General features: G+C 35.9%; 1 protein-coding gene and 1 non-coding gene across 2 annotated transcripts; both read right to left on the bottom strand.

Moving 5' to 3' along the window:
* Positions 1-1207: 1207 nt before the first annotated feature.
* Positions 1208-2305, bottom strand: LOC132273145 (F-box/kelch-repeat protein At3g06240-like). The gene has a single exon (XM_059774169.1). It carries the CDS (start codon positions 2303-2305, stop codon positions 1208-1210), a length of 1098 nt encoding a protein of 365 aa, XP_059630152.1.
* Positions 2306-10322: 8017 nt separating this feature from the next.
* On the bottom strand, positions 10323-10429 carry LOC132275544 (small nucleolar RNA R71). The gene has a single exon (XR_009470673.1). It is a non-coding gene; the product is annotated as a small nucleolar RNA R71 (small nucleolar RNA).
* Between the last annotated feature and the right edge of the window lie 11258 nt (positions 10430-21687).

Genomic DNA, 21687 nt, shown 5'->3' with positions numbered 1-21687 from the left:
GGAAAGTAGACAATTATTTTAGGATAGATAAAAAAAGAAAGCATGACACTTATCTTGGGACAGAGAGAGTAATATACAGAATGCTACATAATATACCGAACCAAATGAATATAATGATAAATAATTAATATATATATAAATTTTGTAATATATAACTAATATACTCCCTCCGTCCCAAAAAAAATGTCATGTTTCGGGAATTGTGACTCACAACAACAGTTCCCGAAGCATGACATTTTTTTTGAGACGGAGGAAGTATATAACATTCAAATATATATATATAGTGTATTGTAAATTATTTACTCTTTGTTAATGAATAAAGAGTATGATATTATTAATATGTATATTAAGAGATTTATTAGTACATGGATGATTTTTTTTTTTGTTTTTTGTTTTTTGGGAATTTTTGGGTTATCCGCCTCTAATACAATTTTAATAGGAGTATATATATATATGTGTGTGTGTGATATATATATATATATATATGTATATATATATATATTTGTGTGTGTGTGTGTGTGTAAAATTATTGATAAATAATTATATATATATATATATATATATAATTTTATTCGGATCAGATTATTAACGAATCGGTCCGATTTATTAAACTAACGGATTATCGGATTCGGATCGTAATCGAATTTTTTGTTTAATCCATATCCGACTATTCGGATCGGATTTGAATCGGATCTAGTCAAGATCCGCTCCATTGATAAATCATTATAAAAGGAAATGGATCCTCTCTAAGAAAATTTATCTCCAAACATTTACAATTATTAAGTCACATCAAAAATTTAATTAACTAATGAATACAATATTGTTTGGACTAAAAAAAAAAAAAATGGAACTTATTTAAATAAAAAATGAATGACCCCTTCAAGAATGTGAACACGTGAACTAATTAGCGTCCAACATTTACAGTACGGAAATCATCACAATAAGGAAACTAAATCCATAAATTCGATCTCCAAAAATTCTGATAAAAAGCCTAATTATTAAAACTACTAAATATAAAAAAAAAAATAGAAAGAATCTATTTAGAATTTCAAAAAAAAAAAAAAAGTCCAAAATATTCAAAATTGAGAGAGAGAACAAAATTTTCTGAACCGTTAGAATTAATTGGGCTTAAAGAAGCTTAAACCAAAGAATTAAGCCATTATGGTCGATAAAAACATGCTTTCTATTAGGTAAATTATCCTAAATTTTATTTGTGCTCTATCACAGGTGATGTGAGACTATCTACATAGATTGTTAGCTTCAAATCCTCTTCTCCTTCGATGACAATATTTTCCGGATCTGCTTCCTCTCTTGTGTTGTATAAAGCATAGTTACTGCCGTCTACCAACAGCATAGTTTCATCATAATTCAAGACCGCCAATGGTGCCTTTGGGACTTCATCACCAGCAATTCTAGTCCAAGACTCCTTCACCCCATATTCCTTCATAATCCAATATGCATGATCCCCTTTTGGCAGTACACAAAGGCATCCTTCAAACACCACGAATTCGATTTGGAATGCCTCAATAAAGTGGGTGTAGCAAGGAGGCAAGGGAATCTTCCACAGTTTCTCATCCACCAAACTAAAAGCAACAATCTCGAATTTTGGATCCAAACTAATCCAATGAATGACTCCATTCAGCTCCACCATAGGCTCATTAGCTAAAAAACCATCATTGTATTCGGGAAAGTCTTGAACTTTTCTCCAAGAACCAACACTCACTGAATATACATAAACGCTATTGTCGGTTATTTTCACCAATTTGCAATCATCAGAGCAATGGTCATAGCCAAATCCAAAGTTACGAGGAAATTCACGATCTGGTATTTGCTTGAACTCCCTCGTGGAAGGATTGAATATATATATGAACCGAGAATCTTCACTAGGTTCAGAAAGAAAATCTACCTCCATGCATATCAACCGATTGCAAGAACCAATGATGTTACACCGAGGATGATTAGGATTGTTCGGAAATAAAAATTTAATCTCTTCTAATTCAATTTCATTCATGGATGATCCAAAGCTTGCCGTGTAGAGATGGTATGGAGAGTAGATAGTGGCTATAAGCATCCGCTGTGTTTGGAAGCTGGACTTCGTGAGTGCGAGTGATTGATTGAGGTGCTTTTTGATGAAGGGGGAGTCAGAGATCAAAGAGCACCATGACTTCGACACGCACTTGAATCGCAGCAGAGACTTCACGGGCAGTTTTGAGAGTATTTCAAAAAGGATATGTTGGGGAAGGAAAGGCAAAGGCATGACTTCTTCTTCGCAGGACTCGTGAACTGTATTCTCTGCATTCTTCATCGCTATGGCTTTGCCTGGACCAAACAAAACTAACAATGACAACTCTCAACTATGAATATATATGAATAACTTGAATCCACATATGAATATATAGAAGGGTACATACCTATTTATTATTTATAAAAGAACTAACCATATAAGGAAACTGTCAGGAGGAATCCTAACCTAAATGGGTTTAGAAAACCTAATAGTATATGGAAACTAAAAAAATAAAATAAAAATTACATAAAATTAAATATTTAAAAAAAAAAACATATAATAAATATAATCTGAAACTTAAAATTATTATTATTCATTTTTGAGTTTCTACGTTTGCACTCCAATATTTAAGCAACTCTACTCTTAACTTTACAAGTAAATTATTATCAGTTCTTTAATATTTTTGGATATTATTCAAAAATATAGTCAAAAAATATTATGTATATGGACTAAATTATCTCTTTTGATTAGAAAAAAAAAAAAAAATTGTTCTATTAAATAAATTATTTCTTTGACGTGACGCAAAAAAAATTAACAAAAAAAAAAGTTACTTGTTTCTTTTGTTAACTTTGTTATTGATTTAGACCAAGAAGACATAAGCACGTCATCTTTAATTACCAAATAAAAAATGATGGAATATATATTCACTTATCAAATCAAAAACGGTGGTTAATTACCAAATCTAATTTGATAATTAAAAGAGGATGTGGAATTGGTCCACATCACTGGTCAAAATGGTGTACATCCTCACTAGTGAGATCTAAAATTGTACAAAAATAAAGTTACTATTGAATAAAGAAAACCTATAAGCTAACACTACATTATAAAGAAACTAATTTTATAAGGAAACTGTCAGGAGAAACCCAACCTAAAAGTATATGGAAACTAAAAATAAAAAATTTACCTAAAATTAAATATTGTTTAAAAATTAATTTTGTTGCCGTATGATATAAAATTGACAAATACAATTGACTTAAATACCCTTTCATTAAATAGGTTATCGAGTATAACCCATTTGAAAAATTCAATTTTTTTCTCAAACCACCATACACCCAGATCGCCCCAAAGATCCAGCCTGCCACGACATCCACCACCCAGACCTACATATATTTATATACATATGCATATATATATATATACATATGCATATATATGCATATAGGTGTAATGAGTGTATAAGGGTAAAAATGCCATTTAAAAGTTTTGATATTTTATAATTTAAATGAACCATACCAACCTTGTTGTGATTCAGAAAATGAAGAGTCCAACTCATATGTCCCAGTTTAGACCCATTTCTCTCTGCAAAGTTGTGTATAAAATCTTTTCCACAAACAGACTTAAACCCCTCCTGTCTGACCTTATTTGTGAATATCAGAGTGCTTTTGTGCCCCAGAGGTTAATCCATGGACCATGATAATATTATGATAGGTTATGAGCTTATGCATTTCCTTAAAACTAAACACGGGGAATAATGCTTTTATGGCCCTTAAACTTGATATGTCAAAGGCTTGTGATCGAGTCACTTGGAATTTCATTGAATGTATGTTAACAAGATTGGGTTTTGCATAGAGATTTATTATGCTAGTCATGAATTGCATTTCTACTGTCGCCTTTTCGGTAGTGATTAATGGCGAGACAGGGGACTTCTTTCTTCCATCTCAGGGACTCCGTCAAGGGGACCCCTTTCACCTTACTTGTTTCTCCTGGGCGTCGGATTGGCCGCAATGTGCCTCCGGTAACCCATTTACTTTTTGTTGTTGATGCTCTATTATTTTGCAAGGCTCATATCTCTGAAGTTTACCAACGATTACCCGAATGGAAGTTGAGGGAGCGGCCTGAATTTTTATTCGAAATTGAGTGGGAACATTTTTTAGATTTTCACTAATTACAAAATTTATAGATAATTTTTTAAAAAAAAAAAAATTCAGTAGGAACCGTCTTGAACAACAATAATAGTGAAATTTTATTATAAATTAGTGAGGACATTTTAAAGATTTTCACAAAAAAGTAGAAATATTTTTAAGATTTTTACAGGTAATTTCTAAGTAAATAAAAAAAATCGGATCCGTGCCTGCGTGTGAAGGAAAATCGTACTGTGATTTCCGGAAAGGGTGAGATATGATAGTGCTCTGCTCCTCTCTTGGCCAAAACCCCTTCTAGATTCACATACTAAGTAGGGACAACAAGCAATGATATTATGAGGACACTGTCTTTCCACGATGATGGATTTTTTATTTTTCATTTTAGTTTTGCGGGGTATTCTCTAGTTTTATTTTTTTTGATTGGTTTCTCTGGCTTGAGTTACCATCTGACGTAAAATGATTCCAGATTAATTTCTTCTTTTGATACTCCAAATGGGTACTCATATGACCATGAATCTTACAGATTAATTACATCCTCCTCAATTTTGATAGCTGAGCATATTTTCAGTTAGGATGGTTGCTACTCCAAATGGGTATTCTTTATTTTCTTATTTTTGTTTGGCTACTAGCTTTTTTCTCCATTTTCCCCTGATTTTACTGGTAGGATTGTTGCTTGTGAAAGCTGGGTTTAATTAGGCTGTTTGTTTTTGGGTCAGATATTGCTTCATTCATTGATGGTGTTATGCTCTGGTTTTTTATACGGAACATGCCTTATACTCTGTTTTTGTGATTCCATTATTCTGGCCCTAACTTGGAATTGTCATATTCATCTCATTGAGGTGAAGAAATGAGAGAAGACAAGTGGACTATTTGTTGACACCCATTTTGGTAATTGGATTTGGGCTACAGTTGGGCCTGGTGAACAGTGATGTGGCAGAGGTTTGGGCCACAAAGAGATTGGGCTAAAGACATGCAGTAATGAGTTTGGGCTATGAAACCTTTTAGTTTACTTGGACTAAAAACAAAAAACTAACTTGGATTTCGTTTGGAATAGCTTTGATACAGTTAGAGGAAGATTGGGTTTTGCACGGATTATGTTTGAAAGAGCAGCAGATAGAATCTGGTTTGGATGACATGGCAGAGTTTACACAAGAATAAAGCTACATGCAAGGGCATTGCAGATCGGATAGAAGATTTTTGAATTTTAAATACATTAGATAAGAGTTATATATTTATCTTGAATTTAAGTTGAGTTAAGAATTAATATTCAGTTAGGATTAGTTTAATTTGAATAATTAGTTGTATTATAATACAACTAGAATGCTTATATTGAGGAACTTGTTTTACCATTTATTCTATAAATAAACAAAGAGGCATGCTGTACTAGAGGTCCAGCACCCTCAGAATCTTATTATTATTTTGTTTGCTTTCTCAAGCTTTTCCTATAATAGCATCCTTGCTATTTCTTCTTCATCTCTATCTATCTATCTCAATCTCTCGATCTCTTTCTTTCTCTCTTCTCAATCTTTTTATCTATTTGTTTCTATATCTGTTTCTCCCTTTTTCTATTCTCTTAACGTTACTATAATTCATTCATTGAAAAGTCCTTTTAACTAAGGCATTTTGAACTCATTAAGGAGTTTATTTGTTTTCTCTCCCCCTTAATCGCCTGAAGTTAACCATCCTTAAGAGACTACAAGTTGACAAATCACAAATCGAACCATATTTGGTTTTGGCACGCCCGTATCAAATCAATTTAAGATCGGCTCTAGCAAGCCGATTTTAAGGTCAACATTTTTTGTACGCCCAGTGGGACCCATTAGGTGAGTAATTATAGTAACTATGCCTCTTAAGTTGAGGGGTTCAAAAGGTGTAACTAAAGGTGACAATACTGACGAGGAGAACCAGCAACTCGGCGTTGGTGATGATGCCGACTCTTCTATTCCGTCTGACATTCCTTTGGGTCGGGTACTAGAATCGGTTATGCAGAAAATTGATGCCCAACAAGCACAGATCAGTGAGGTAAGGTCCCAGGTGGGGGAATCAAATCAAATTTTGGTTTCTCAAATACATGAGATAAGGTCAATGACCGGGGAATTAAATCAAATGATGTATGCTCAAATGGAAAAGATGAATCAGAAGCTCGAAACCAGCATATTGGCTAATCAAAGCCGACATGATCAAACCGAAGCATCTCATATTAATGAGTCTATATTTCAGCGTATGTCGGCACCATTGATGCATATATCCCAAGGGCCTCGAACAGGCATCATACCGCCAAGTGCAGGACTTGGTATTAAAATTGGCAATGTGCCGAATCACACACTCAGTATACCGATTGGGAATCCACTAATCTTATCAGATCCATCGGCAGTAAATACTGTGCTGGTGTACCAGCCACCAGTGAATGATCAGCATAACCAAAATATGCAGCGTCCACATGTGCAGTCGATTCTACCAGTGAGAGATCAGCAAGAAGTGGTGGGATACCTAAACCAAGGTAGGGCTAATCCATTGATACCTCCAGGGGTTGTCGGGGGGCAAGCAAATGCCGATCCACAAAGAGAGTGGGTTAATCTATTCTTTCCGCGGCACCCAAATGATCCTCCAGGAATAAATATAGGGATCGATAAGGCTCAGGTTTTGGCTTTGATACAAGCCGAAGTAGCACAGGGTCGCAGACGTGCTCGGTCAGTATATAGAAAGCCTTATCCAGATCATGTCAATAATTATGAATTTCCTAGAAACTATTGATATCCTGATTTTTCGATGTATAATGGTGAAGAGAATTTTTCCACGATGCAGCATATTGCGAGGTTCACAGCACAGTGTGGTGAAGCAGGTCCTAATCCTTGGTTGAGGATGAGGTTATTCTCTAGCTCTATTATTGGGGTGGCATTTGAATGGTACAGCAACTTACCAGCCAATTCTATTCAGACATGGGATGAAATGGAGGAAGCTTTTGATACCCAATTCTACCGAACAGAGAAAGAAGCTACGTTGGCAGATATATCTCATTTATCTCAGTTCCCGAGCGAATCGGTTGAGACTTTTGTTGCCAGGTTCAGTAAAGCTAAACTCAAGTGACGAGTAAGTTTGCCAGAACCAGAATATATTAAGTCGGCATTAAATGGTTTAGACATTGAACATCGTAAGAGGTTTTATGGGGTTGAGTTCTAAGACCTCTTCGATTTAGTAGACAGGGCTTCTCAATATGAGGAAATACTGAAAGAAGAAAAAAAGAGAAAGAATTCTTCTAAGGGTATCTATTACAAGGACCCTAATTATGAGGTATTCTCGGCAGAAGTTGGGGATGAATTAGAGGTTGACATTGTAGAGGTCAATATCAAGAAGCCATACATCTGTGAGGCATTGGTTAAGCCTAAGCCGATCACGGGGGGGTAGTGCAACATCAACATCGGCAGCAAGGAAATGTCCTGCCGATACCGGGAAAAGCTATTATTTTGATTTGTCAACAACAGATCAAATCTTTGATCACTTGATGGCTGATAAAATGATATTCTTGCTTAAGGGGCATAAGATTCCATCGGCAAGTGACTTGAAAGGAAAAGAGTATTGTAAGTATCATAACTCTTGGAACCATGCTACTAATGATTGTACTGTTCTGCGAGGTGTATTACCGAAGGCTATTAATGAAGGTACTTTAAAATTCCCAGAAAAAACTTCAGACACCATCAGGTGGATACCAATCCATTCCCTACAATTACATCCACTAATGTGATAAGCTTGGCCAAATGAGAGAATCAGCATGAGACTGAGGAAGGTGAGTTCTTGTCATCACATGCGACACCTGAAAAATGGCAGAATTGCAGAAATAATTAAGGGAGGCTCAATTAGCCTTGATCGATCAAGGTTGTTGCCTAAATTACAAAGGAAAACAGAAGCCTAAAGAAGAAGAAACAATGGAAGTTCAACCAAAGAAGAAAGGGATTCTTGAAAGGCTTACATTCCCAATCAAGCCTGGTGAAAAGCCTCGGCAAGATAATTCCAGTAGCAGTAATATGAAGGAAGAAAAACAGAATCAGCAAAAATATATCTCTAGCCGATTCTATCCACAAAATCGGTATCTTAGTTTTAAAAGGAGGTCACCAGTTTAATCAGAAATTTGGATAAAAAAGGGAGCCGATTCATATAAAGTGCAAACTGTAAAACCAAAGGCAGACTCAGCAGAGGATAGGACTCGAGCCAATCATCCAAAATTCCCTAAAGCTCAACAATATCAGAATGGAGGCCTTACCCGATCTCAGAAACGCAGGGAACAAAGGAGAAGGGCTGAAGGAAAAAGGAAAGCTGAAGAGGTAAGCAAAGAAGAGTTAGCCGAGGAAGTTAGTATTCTAGATAAGACCCAACTGGATAAGGAAAAGGAGCATCAGCCGACATGGCCTAGACGAAAAGATGAGTTCAAAATTTAGTTTGGCAGTTTCCCAGATGAGATGTCATGTAACATGGCATTTGTATTACCAGCAATGTTCCAGGCCCCATCGGCGTCAAATGCAAGTAATGGAAATAAGGGAGAAACAGAAGATTGAAGTAAAGCCAAAGAGAAAGAAACTCAACCGATTCAGAATTTATCAATTCTTTCTTCAAAATCGGCAGAGAAGGTAGTCTTTGAAAAACCTTTGTTAGCAATGACTCAACAACTCAGGCCTTCGTATGTTAAGGTATGGGTAGAAGGTCAACCTATTAATCGAGTCTTGGTAGACAATAGTTTGGTTCTGAATGTTATTCCAGCTAATACATTGAAGAAACTCGGCAAAAGTATGGAAGATGTTATTTCTACTGATGTAACAATTTGTGGGTTCAACGGAGGTTCTACTAGCACTAAAGGGATTCTTCCTTTAGAAGTCGAAGTTGGAGGAAGGACATCTTTTGTAGCATTCTTTATTATTGAATCCATAGGCGGGAATACTTACCACTATACTACTTACCACCATATTTTTGGCGCCGTTGCCGGGGATCTAACGGTTTTGAAGAATTGAATTAAACATTAGTTCTTTATTGATTGTCTACTTTTAAGTCATTTTAATTTTTAATTTTTTTTATTTTATTTGTCAATTAGGTACTTGAAGCAAAGTGGAGCAAACGCTGGACTTAAAAGCAATTAAAAAAATTTGAAGTTGCTTAAGGACCATCTGTAAGTTCTCTTTAATTTTAGTACTTTAATTATATACCAATTTGCATGCTGTGGATAGCCCAAGTGGAGGCTTAAATTGAATTGTTTTATTTTTAAGTCTAAGCATACCTTCTTGTAGAAGGCATCGGCCCGTGTGGAGGCATTTATTTGTTTTAAGTGCATTGATATTATTGAGGAGTTTGGGAACATCGTATGTGGAGGTTGAAATTTTGAAATGTTGGTGTGTTGACTTGTTCTAGTGCATGCATGGTCGTAGATCACTTAATCGTCCTCTTGCTCCTGTAATTTTCTTCGGCGTTTAAGAAGTAGTACTAGGGATAGTCATCTTAATCTTTCAAATTTTGATCTTCCATCACCTTTAATGGAAGATCCAATTGAAGATCCCATTGTAAATCTTGGTCATGTGGATCATAATGGTGTGCACCACCCACCACAAGTTCATATTGTGGATCCTCAAGGTGTGCATCCACCCTTGGGAATGCCACAACCAGTTAATCATGCGGTGCAACAACCTAATCTAGGGATGCCAAGGCCAAATGTTGTTCCCCCAATTGGTGAGCAACAACAACAATATGTTCAAATGGCATACCCTCAACAAGGTCAAATGGCATATCATCAACAAAGTCAAATGCCATATCCTCCTCTCAATCCTCTCAATCCTCCAACGGTCCTTAGGGATCGTTACACTCCAAATCAATATAATGCACCCACTTGCATTCAATTGCCAAATTTCCGTGCTCATCATTATGAGATTAAGGCTTCCACCATTAACATGTGCCCCTTTTTCTATGGGTTGAGCAATGAAGAGCCTTATAAACATTTAGATGAGTTTTTGGAAGTCTGCTCCACCGTGAAAATCACGGATGTTCCGGAAGAAGTCCTAAAAATGAAGCTTTTCCCTTTCACTCTTCGGGATAAAGCTAAATATTGGTTCAATAACTTGCGGCCGTATACAATTACCTCTTGGACACAATTGCAACAAGAGTTCTTAAAGAAATATTACCCCACAAGTCGAACTGATGCCATGAGAACTTCTATTTGTGAATTTAAACAACAAGAAGGAGAACCCCTTCATGAAGCATGGGAACGTTTGAATGACTTGCTACGGAAGTGTCCACATCATGACATTCCTAAGTGGCAATTAGTTCAATGTTTCTTTTCAGGTTTATCCGATGCCAATAAGGGCATTGTTGATGCTTCTTGTGGCGGAAGCTACATTGAAAGAAATGAAGATGAAATTTGGCAACTTTTTAAAAAAATGAGTGAAAACTCAATGCATAGATCTTCATCTTCTAGGGGTAGTCACCTAGCACATATGGGAGGAAAGAAAGCTATAAATCAAATAGACTCTTCCATGGAAATTGCCGCTGAGGTCAAAAATCTTACTCAAAGGTTTGATACATTCCTTTTGAATCAAGGTCCGGCAACTCAATCATATCCTCACCATTCCAATGAAATGTGCATGACTTGTTCTAGTTACACTCACCATACTTCAAATTGCCCTCTTGGACAAATTATACCAAGTGAGTCTCAAGAACAAGCAAATGTTGCTTTCATTCATCAAGAAAACAACCCTTATTCCAATACTTACAATCCGGGGTGGAAAAATCATCCAAACTTTGCATGGAGAAATCAAGGAGACGGTGCAAACCCTCCTCAAACTCAAGGTTACCAAGCAAAGTATGTTCCCCCACATCTCCAAAATCAAAATCAGAATTCTCAAGGTTACCATCCTTCATTTTATCCTCAAAATGTGAATCAATATTCTCATCCACAAGCATCAAATCCTCAGTCCTACTCTCATCCTCAAGCATCAAATTCTCAATCTTATTTTAATCCAAATCAAGCGCCTCCTAAGAGTTCCGCTTTTGAGGACAAAGTCTTGCAAGCTTTAGGTAATCTTCAAAAAGATAATCAACTGTTTCATTCTCACTCTCAATCAATTGCAAAGCTTGAAGCTCAAATTGGGCAATTAGCTAATTCTTTAAATATGAGAGAGCAAGGTAAGTTGCCTAGTCAAACTGAGACCAATCCTAAAGGGCAATTTATGGCGCAAGCAACTTCATCAGAATTTTCTGGAAATGAGCAAGTTCAAGCAATTACTACCTTGAGGAGTGGTAGAAAAGTGGATAATAAGGTAGAGGTACCTAAGGAGGATAATGAATTGGCACAACCAAGTGGTTGCATCCATCCCATTCCAAATTCTATTCCAATTTCCTTGGATGCTAGTGGTTCCAAAAAGGACATTCCATAATCTTCATCATCATCTCCCCAATTAGAGAAGCCTTATAAGCCAAAAGCTCAATTTCCTCAAGCTTTGAGAGAGACTTCATCATTTGGGAGACAAGAAGGAAAAATTCATGATATGATGAAAGTGTTTAAACAAGTGAAAATCAATCTTCCTCTTCTAGATGCAATTAGGCAAATTCCACCATATGCAAAGTTCTTGAAGGACTTGTGCACACAAAAGAGGAAGAGTAAGGGAAGGGACCTTAAGAAAGTGCTTTTAACAGAACAAGTGAGTTCCATTATTCTTTCTAACACTCCTCTTAAGTTCAAGGATCCGGGTGCTCCGACTATTTCTTGTGTTATTGGAAACCAAGAGGTTCGTAGAGCTCTCCTTGATTTAGGTGCAAGTATCAATCTCATTCCATACTCTGTTTACTTGCAATTAGGATTAGGGGACTTGAAGCCAACATCGGTAGTCATCCAACTAGCCGATAGATCAATTAAAAAACCAAGGGGAATTGTTGAGGACATTCTAATTAAGGTTGATAAATTTTATTTCTCGGTTGATTTTATGGTACTAGATACTGAGCCAATCCCTAATCTTACCAATCACATTCCAGTTATCCTAGGAAGTCCATTTCTTGCCACCGCCAATGCCACCATTAATTGCAGATCTGGCATTATGGATATCTCATTTGGCAACATGATGGTTAAACTTAATGTTTTCAATGCAAGTCAACATCCCACAGATGAAGACGAATGTTTCCTAGTAGATGTCTTAGATGAAACCATAGAGGAGACTCTTCCCTCTATTCTATCTAAGGACCCTCTTGAGGCGTGCCTTTGTGAAATGTTTGAAAGTTGTGGTTTTGACACAGAAGGATCTATAAGTGAGGTGAATGCTTTGATAGACTTTGTGGCCACTTTGGATTACCCACCTTGGAAAAGCAAGAAAGAACCTCTTCATTCACTCTCTAGTACTCCACCAGTTCCATCTCTCATCTCTCCTCCTATTCTTGAGCTTAAGCCTCTTCCATCAAATCTGAAATACGCCTTCTTAGGCCCAAAAGAGACTCTTCCGGTCATCATTGCTTCCAATCTTGAAAATGACCAAGAGAATGATCTTTTGGAAGTGCTTAAAGCTAACAAAGAAGCCATTGGATGGAGTGTGGCTGACCTAAAAGGCATTGACCCTTCTATTTGTATGCATCGCATACACATAGAAGAGGATGAAAGGCCATTTAGGGATGCTCAAAGGAGATTGAACCCAAATATGAAGGAAGTTGTCATGAAGGAGGTTGTGAAACTTCTAGATGCAGGAATCATTTATCCTATCTCTGATTCCAAATGGGTTAGTCCAACTCAAGTGGTTCCCAAAAAGTCAGGAATCACAGTTGTTGAAAATGAAAAGGGTGATCTCATCTCGAAACGCACCGCCACTTCATGGCGTGTTTGCATAGATTACCGAAAGCTGAATTCTGCCACTAGGAAAGACCATTTTTCATTACCTTTCATTGACCAAATCTTGGAAAGATTGGCTGGGCAACAATACTATTGCTTCCTAGATGGTTATTCGGGGTACAATCAAGTGGCCTTAGATCCATTGGATTAAGAAAAGACCACATTCACATGTCCTTTTGGTACATTTGCTTATCGACGGATGCCTTTCGGATTGTGCAATGCTCCTGCCACTTTCCAAAGGTGTATGATGTCAATTTTTTCGGACATGGTGGAGAAGTATTTAGAAGTCTTCATGGATGACTTCTTGGTTTTTGGGTCCTCATTTGATTCGTGTCTCCAAAATCTCAAAAAAGTGCTTCAAAGATGTCGTGAGACTAATCTTATGTTAAGTTGGGAAAATAGCCATTTCATGGTTCAAGAAGGAATCGTGCTTGGACATGTCATCTCTAAAAGAGGAATAAAAGTAGATAGAACGAAAGTTGAGCTAATTTCTGAATTGTCTCCACCTACTACGGTGAGAGAAATCCGCTCCTTTTTAGGACATGCCGGTTTTTATCGCCGATTCATCAAAGACTTTAGCAAAATTGCTAGACCCTTGTGTAACCTTCTTGCCAAGGAGACTTTATTTGTCTTTGATGAAGCATGCCTAAATGCTTTTCATCAACTTCGCACTATTCTATCATCCGCTTCTATCATGCAACCTCCAAATTGGTCCTTACCATTTGAGATTATGTGTGATGTTTCCGACTTCGCAATGGGTGCTGTTTTGGGGCAAAGGGTAGGTAAACTACCATATGCTATATACTATGCGAGTAAGATTTTCTGTGATACCCCTCGGATCCGAGACACGGGTTGATCAGGCCCAGGCCCAAACCCGAGAGAATATCAAAAAATTAAAGTATGTTAAAACGAACACAGATGACAAAAAGAACAATAAAGATAGAATAAAACTGAAAGAAACATTAATTATAAAATCCTCCATGGACAACTGAAAAATGAAACTCCAATCCTCCAAAACTTCAAGGTTACAACTTGGGAATCCACTGATGGACCCCTAACCAAAAGTTCAACTGAAACTGAAAACTGAAAATAGATAATGCTAGAAACATCGAGAGAAGTCCTACGTATTCAGGTGAAAGTGAGACTGTCCTCGACAAGCACGATCAAGCTCTAAGGCTGGAACCGTCCTGTACCTGAAAAGAATAATAAAGGAGTGGGTCAGACCCACGAGCAAGTTCTAATATAACTGCAATCCATACAGTGACCCGAGACGCAGATACACCGTAGACACCTCACAATATCTATCCAGTCCATACGTATAAATATATCCACACTAAGGGACATTCACTAGTCTATAATAGGGGTCTCAACCTGAATAGAAGGCAACATGCGAATACGCACCCAAAGGTGGGCATGAGTACCTAGACCTAACAGGGTACACCTCAACCTATTATAACCAGCTACGCATCCACTGCATATACGCACCCTAACCAACGAGTCTGAGACTCAAGCTCAACTCGTGGTACCATAACCATATATATAAAGTCCGTCCAAATCCAGGGTATGCAGTTCAACTATTTATTAAACAACCATATATATAAAGTCCGTCCAAATCCAGGGTATGCAGTTCAACTATTTATTAAACTGTCATACAATAAACCAACTAGTTAGTCATTCAACTTATTCAGTTGATATGACTTAACTACCATCCGTTAATCCAGGAAGTCATCCAACTTGTTTACAGCTGATCTGACTTAGTCACAATTAGGATTCGATATCTTTCAATCCATTCCATTAATCCATTAGGTTAGGTTTATGCGTTTTGAGCTAAACCGTCCTTAGTATGTCACCGTCCCATACCGGTACATACCATCCTCCATATCCATGTAAATTACAACATATATAACAGTTCAATAATTTACAGACCAAAAACTACCATCCAAACAATTGCAGAAAACTATTTAAAACTTCAGCAATTTAAATCCAAGCATTTAACCATATAGTTGCAGGAGACGATTTAACAAATCAACAACTAACATCCAGAGCATGCATAGACCAAATTTAATATGTCAGGGACTCCATCATGCATGTGAATAGGTTAAATAATTCTATTATTAACCAATAAATTGCTAAAACAATTCAAAAGATTGTTTAAATATTTCAGCAGTTTAAATCCAAGCATTAACCATATAGTTGCAGTAAACAAATTAATAATTCAGCAACTAGCCTCCTAAGCATGCATAGATCAAAATTAATAATTAAATGACCTTATCATGCACTTGAATGCATTCTAAAACAAGTTTTATAAACACATTATGTTCCATCAAATTGCTGAATTTTAATTCAACAATTAATTCAACTTCCATTTGTTAAGTGCCTTAATTTTTACACTGTTTGTCCCGACAACTTAGAATTAAACTTTACTCAATTTAGGGTCTTAATAACACTCAAAATTCATTCCTTGATCCCTCTGTAAAGTTCCAAATTCATTCCAACAGTCTCCATGCTCCAACAGTGAACATAGTATGTAGAAAATTAAAAAAAATCGTAAAATAAACCAAAAATACCAAGGGAGCCTGCTCCAGAATTTGGAGCAGGCTCTTTTCCAGCCTAGAGCTGGCTCTAGGACTTCTTAGAGCCGGCTCTACTTTGTTGTGGGAGCCGGCTCCCACTTCCATGGAGCCGGCTCTCACCTCCTCTGAGAGCCTTGTCCCCGTTGCTTCGTTTCAGTCCGTCCGCTCCTTCTCTGATCAAATCCAACCACTCTGTTGGTCTCTAAAACTAATCTTAGGACTCGTAATTTAGTCTAGAAGCATTCCCCAAGATTGTTTACAATAGTTTTGAAAGCAATTACAGAGTTTAATCAGGCCATTTAAACTAGCGTTGTTGAAGAACGGCACTGAAACTAAATTGCAAGATCAGTTTTATCCCAACCCCTTTGTTCTTCCTCCAATTTTAAATTTGAAGTCTTAAATTACATCTAGTATCCAATCAGACCTCGGTTGATTTCAGTAAGATTCCAAATAAAAATTAAACCAGTAAGACGCTACGCCAAAACAGAGTCAAGAAAACATACGTGCTATAATTGTTTTGTAAATAAATTTCACAGATAAAGCGATCAAGTAAAACATATATAAAACATGCATGGTTCAGTTTAAGGCCAATTAATCTCCTAGAGATGTCTAGGTGCACAGAACACAAATCAAAGGGAAAGAGGAAGATAAGAACTTGCCTGTACAATTTTATAAACAGAACCTTGACGCCGTTGTTCTAAGCTTTCCGGCAACCACTGACTACCTTCTAGCCTCCTCTGGTTCTGATCTAATCCACCAAACACCTCCCTTGGTCCTCTCTGTTATTCTCCTTGACAGACCGTTACGACGCTCTGTTCTCTCAACTTCTCTCTTTACTGTATACGGGAATATGGTGAATAGGGTTTTAGAAACCCTCGGCAGACGTATACCCATATATTTATAGAGTATTCCAAAACCCTAAATTAGTTAGAGCCCTAACCAAATCCTAACCGGCCCATAGAACTTAATTAAATCATGTGTCGGCTAAAGAAACTAAACCCTCAATTATGAAAATAAAATAGTTAATTAAAATACTTCCTAAATTACTTCCTAAATTAAAACCTTTAATAATCAATTAAATAAAATAAAATGCAATAAAATGCAATTTAAATAAATAAATAAATACCAATTAAATACACGTCACACAGGTAAACAATTAAATAAAACAATTAAACCAAATAATCATGCAAAAATACAACAAAAATAATAAATAAATGCCGAGACTATCCTTTTAAATTAGGGGTATTACACTTTCTCAGGTGCCCAATTGAACTATTCTACCACCGAGAAAGAGTTACTTGCCGTAGTATATGCCCTTGATAAATTTCGGTCATATCTCTTCGGATCCAAGGTAATTGTGTTTTCCGATCATGCCGCTCTTAGGCATCTTTTAATGAAAAAGGAAACCAAACCTCGCTTGATAAGATGGATTCTACTTCTTCAAGAATTTGACTTTGAAATCAAGGATAAAAAGGGCTCCGACAATGTCATTGCCGATCATCTGTCTAGATTAATGGTTGAATCTTCTCCAAATCTTGAAATTCATGAATCATTTCCGGATGAACAACTCTTTCAAATCTCAAATGGGACGTTGCCTTGGTTCGCCGACATTGTTAACTATCTTGCAACCAGCAAACTTCCCATTAATTGGTCAAAACAAGAAAAGGACCGATTCTTTGCTAACATCCGGAAATACTATTGGGAAGATCCCATTCTATTTCGTTATTGCCCGGATCAAATCATCAGGAGATGTGTGCTAAAAAGTGAAGTTCCGAGCGTCCTTACGTTTTGTCACACACTTGCTTGTGGTGGGCATTTTAGTGGAAAAAAGACCGCTTTGAAGGTTCTTCAAAGTGGGCTCTTCTGGCCCACTATTCACCGAGATGCCTATAACTTTTGTAAGGTGTGTGTTCGGTGTCAAAAGTTGGGATCAATGTCAAAGAGAGACATGATGCCCTTAACTTCAATCTTTGTAGTTGAAATCTTCGATGTATGGGGCATAGACTTTATGGGACCATTCCCAATGTCTTATGGCTTTCAATACATCCTTGTTGCCGTTGATTATGTTTCAAAGTGGGTTGAGGCTTGTGCTACCAAAACGAATGACCACTCCGTGGTAATTGCATTCGTTAAATCAAATATCTTTGCTCGTTTTGGTATGCCAAGGGCTATGATAAGTGATGGAGGAAAACATTTCTGTAATCAATTCTTGAAGCAACTTTTCTTGAAATACTCCGTCACACATAAAGTGGCCACTCCCTACCATCCCCAAACAAGTGGGCAAGTCGAGGTGTCAAATTGGGAAATCAAGCATATTTTTTAGAAAACTGTCAATCCGACCCAAAAAGATTGGTCAAGAAAATTGAACGATGCTTTGTGGGCTTACTGGACAGCTTACAAGACTCCAATAGGCATGTCTCCATATAGACTTGTTTATGGGAAGCCTTGTCATCTTCCGGTTGAGCTAGAACGCAAAGCACTTTGGGCAATAAAAAGGCTCAACTTTGATCTTGATAAGGCTGGAAAGGACCGTTTACTCCAACTCAATGAGCTAGAGGAATTGAGAAATGATGCCTATGATAGTTCAAAAATTTACAAGGCAAGGACAAAAGCATTTCATGATAAACATATTGTGAAAAAGTCCTTTGAAGCCGGTCAAAAGGCTTGGTTATTCAACTCTAGGCTCAAATTTTTCCCTGGAAAGCTTCGAACCAAATGGGAAAGCCCTTATCAAATTATCTCTGTCTCACCTCATGGGGCTGTTGAACTTAAAAATCTAAAAGATGAAGGGACCTTCAAAGTTAATGGTCAAAGGCTTAAACCATACATTGATGGACAAAATTTTCAAAGAAATGTGGAATCTGCCCTCTTGGTAGATCCCATTTACTTTGAAGATTGAGAACATCTCACGTCTTTCTAGCGACGTTAAACACTAGTTGTATCGAGTTTCTCCTTCGTTGCATTTTAATTTCCATTTTATTATTATTTTATTTTTATTTTTCCTTTTGTACATTTATGCATTTTTAAATTTAAAAAAATTAAAAAAAAAAATTGTAAATGAGTAATGTAGGTTGGTGTTTGATTTTATTTCTATTTTATTATTATTATTTTTATTATTTTTGTATATATTTCATGTTAGTTTTGATTTATTCAAAAACATAAAAAAAAAAAAAAAAAAAAATTAAAAAAGTATTAATTAGTATAGGTTGATAAGTGATTTTATTTCAATTTTATTTATTATTATTTTTATTTTATTTTTTATCTATTTTTCATTTTAGTGTATATATTCTTTTTAGTTTTGTTTTGTTTTATTTTTTTTGTTTATTTTATTTATTTATTTATTTATTTATTTTTATTATTATTATTATTATTATTTTTTTAAAAAAAAAAAAAAAAATTTGAAAAATTGAAAAAAAGGAAAAAAGAAAGATCGATCCCCAAAATGGGTAGGAGATCGATCCCATTTTCTTGGCAGAGAGCAACAAAAAAATAGACCAAGTGGATTGATCCCCCGTCCAAAGGGATCGATCCCATTTTACTTATGTTTCTCCGATCTCATTAAACAGTGAAAGGGACATTTTTTGTCTAAAATTGTCAATCCCCCATCAAAGCAGATTGATCGCCCCTTAGCTTTGTTGTGCCCTACCTTCAATCTCCAAAATACATTCCTCTCTGTTCTCCCAGTTTCGAGTCGCCACTCTAAATTTCCTCCTGGCGTTCACGGTGTACAGGAACCCACAATCTTTCACTGATCTCTTCTCCTTTCCCACGGTGTCGCGGCTGTTAAAAACGGCGCCATGGTTCTGAGTTCTTCTCCACCGACGGTTTGAGTTCGCCGTTGGCTTCGCCTTTTATTTTTCGACGCGGCTGTTCGTTACTTTCCGGCATCGCATCTAGGTTCGTCTTTCCGACGCCGTTTGTCGTTTTCTGGGTTCGTTAGCCGGTAATTCCGGCTGGTTGGTTCACGACTCGTTATTCTCCAGCGAGGTCGCGGCTGCATCGGCATCATATTCCAGCGATCTCGGCTTCATCGGCGTCCCTTTTCTTCCAGCGATCGCGGCTGGTTTACGGCTGCATCGGCGTCGTCTTTCCATCGAATTTTTGGATCGCCGAATTCTTGCGGCGGTTAGTTCTTCCAACAGCGGTCGCGGCTGTTCATCTTCTTCGGCGAGCTTTTGGCTTCGCCGTTCCAATTGATACATAAAATAAAAAAAATAAAAAAAAAAGAAAAAAAAAAGAAAAGAAAAAAAATTAAAATAATAAAAAAACAAAAAATAAACAAAATAAAAACATAACATAAAAATTTTAATAATTAAAAAGTGTATATATATATATATATATATTTTTTTTTTTTTTTGAATTGATTTATTAAAAAAAAAAGTAGATAAAAAATAAAATAAAATTAAAAAAAAAAAGAGTAGCATTGATGTTTAAAAAAAAAAAAAAAAAGCTAAGTAGAATTTGTAGTAGTGTTTTTAGTTATTTATTTCTTTATTTATTTTTGATAAAAATAAAAAATATATATTAAAATAAAATAAAATTTCAGTAACATTCTGTCTTGCTAGAGACGTTAAACTTAGCCCATTTTTCTTATTTTATTTTGTTGGTTGTATATACACGTTCTTTTCCTTTGTCAAAAAAAAAAAAAAAATTGAATTGATTTATTTTAGTATATATTTATTTCTTTTTAGTTTAGTATATATTTTTTCTTTTTAGTTTAGAATATTTTTCTTTGTGTTAAAAAAAAAAAAAAAAAAAAAAAAAAAAAAAAAAAAAAAAAAAAAAAAACTGGGAGATAAATCCCATTCTTGAAATTAAAAAAAAAAAAAAACATATCACAAAAATTTCAAAAATATGTGTCCCCGTTATGCCCTTCTGCTTAGTTATGCATGTTTTCATCTTTTACAAAGGGCTTGATATCATATCTCTTTACATCTTATTCTATATTGTTTTGGAATATATGCTTTACTTATCCCATTCGATATTTGATGTGAGTTACTAGTGTGGCTTTTCTAGTAGGTTTTTGCATCCAAGTTTGGAGGAGACCTCTTTCGTCATGGATCATTGCCAGGCGTCATTAACTTTTGCCATTACGGTATACTCTTTCCATTTCTTTCATTGTTCTCATTGCACATTGAAGACAATGTGCAGTTTAAGTTTGGGGGTAACGTAGCCTTGTTACATTCTACTTTAAGTTGAGCTTTAAATGCATGATTGAGATTTGAGATATATTTGGCAATGATTTTGAACTTTTGAAGCATAGTGCCTTTAAAAAACAAGTCGTTAGAGTCTAATACTTCTTGTATGCTCTAGGATGCCATTTAGGGGTAAATTTTAATTTTTGACATCATGTTTGCTTTTGTGGTACACATCATTTTGTTGGTTGAAAATGCTTTAAGAGTTGATTCTAGAATTCTACATTTGCACTTGCGCACACTAGCATTCAATTTGTGGGGTACATACTTAGTTGATTATTGTCTTGGTTTGTTCCAATTGAGCTAGTATGCTTTGAAAGCTTTCATTCTTAATAAAATGACCTTGCAAAGAAAAGAAAGAAATAAATTAAAAAAAAAAAAACTGCATTCTTTCAACATGTCAACTGATTAAAAAAGAAGACAAGGAAAGAATGTAAGATGTATGATTAGTTTGAGTTCGTAGCCTAGTCATTCTGAGTCATTACGCCCTTAGGAGTGTCTTTACACTTAACGCCCTAAGACCATCTAGTTTGGGAGTTGTTGGCTCAACGCTTGTTACATGGGGTGATTAGAGAGCTTAATGAACTTGGACATTGCACATAGTCATACATAAAAAAATAAAAATAAAAATTAAAAAATTAAAATTAAAAAAAATGAAATCAATAAAAAGATGTTTGATTGAATAACAAGGTTCATTCAATGTCTTGATGTCTGGTACTATATCTGTATGCTAGTTTGAGGGTAAGGCTATGCCATTACTTTGATTTGCTAAGATAGCAACACATTTTGATGCCGGTTCACTAAAAAATGATGATAGAATTGATTCAATTTGCATGATTAACTTGCTTGATGTGTGGAGGACCATTGTTGCTTACATGATATTGAAATATTGAGAATAGCTTAGAAATGGCAGAAATTTACATACTTG

Source organism: Cornus florida, unplaced genomic scaffold, assembly GCF_030987335.1.
Source record: "Cornus florida cultivar Cherokee Brave unplaced genomic scaffold, ASM3098733v1 CherokeeBrave_3.0.0_Hap2_Chr09, whole genome shotgun sequence".
NCBI lineage: Eukaryota > Viridiplantae > Streptophyta > Magnoliopsida > Cornales > Cornaceae > Cornus > Cornus florida.
This window is presented reverse-complemented; position numbering and strand designations above follow the sequence as displayed.

Bases quoted from the DNA above. Each gene is read 5' to 3' on its own strand.
- LOC132273145 (XM_059774169.1), bottom strand. From the start codon at position 2,305: ATGAAGAATGCAGAGAATACAGTTCACGAGTCCTGCGAAGAAGAAGTC.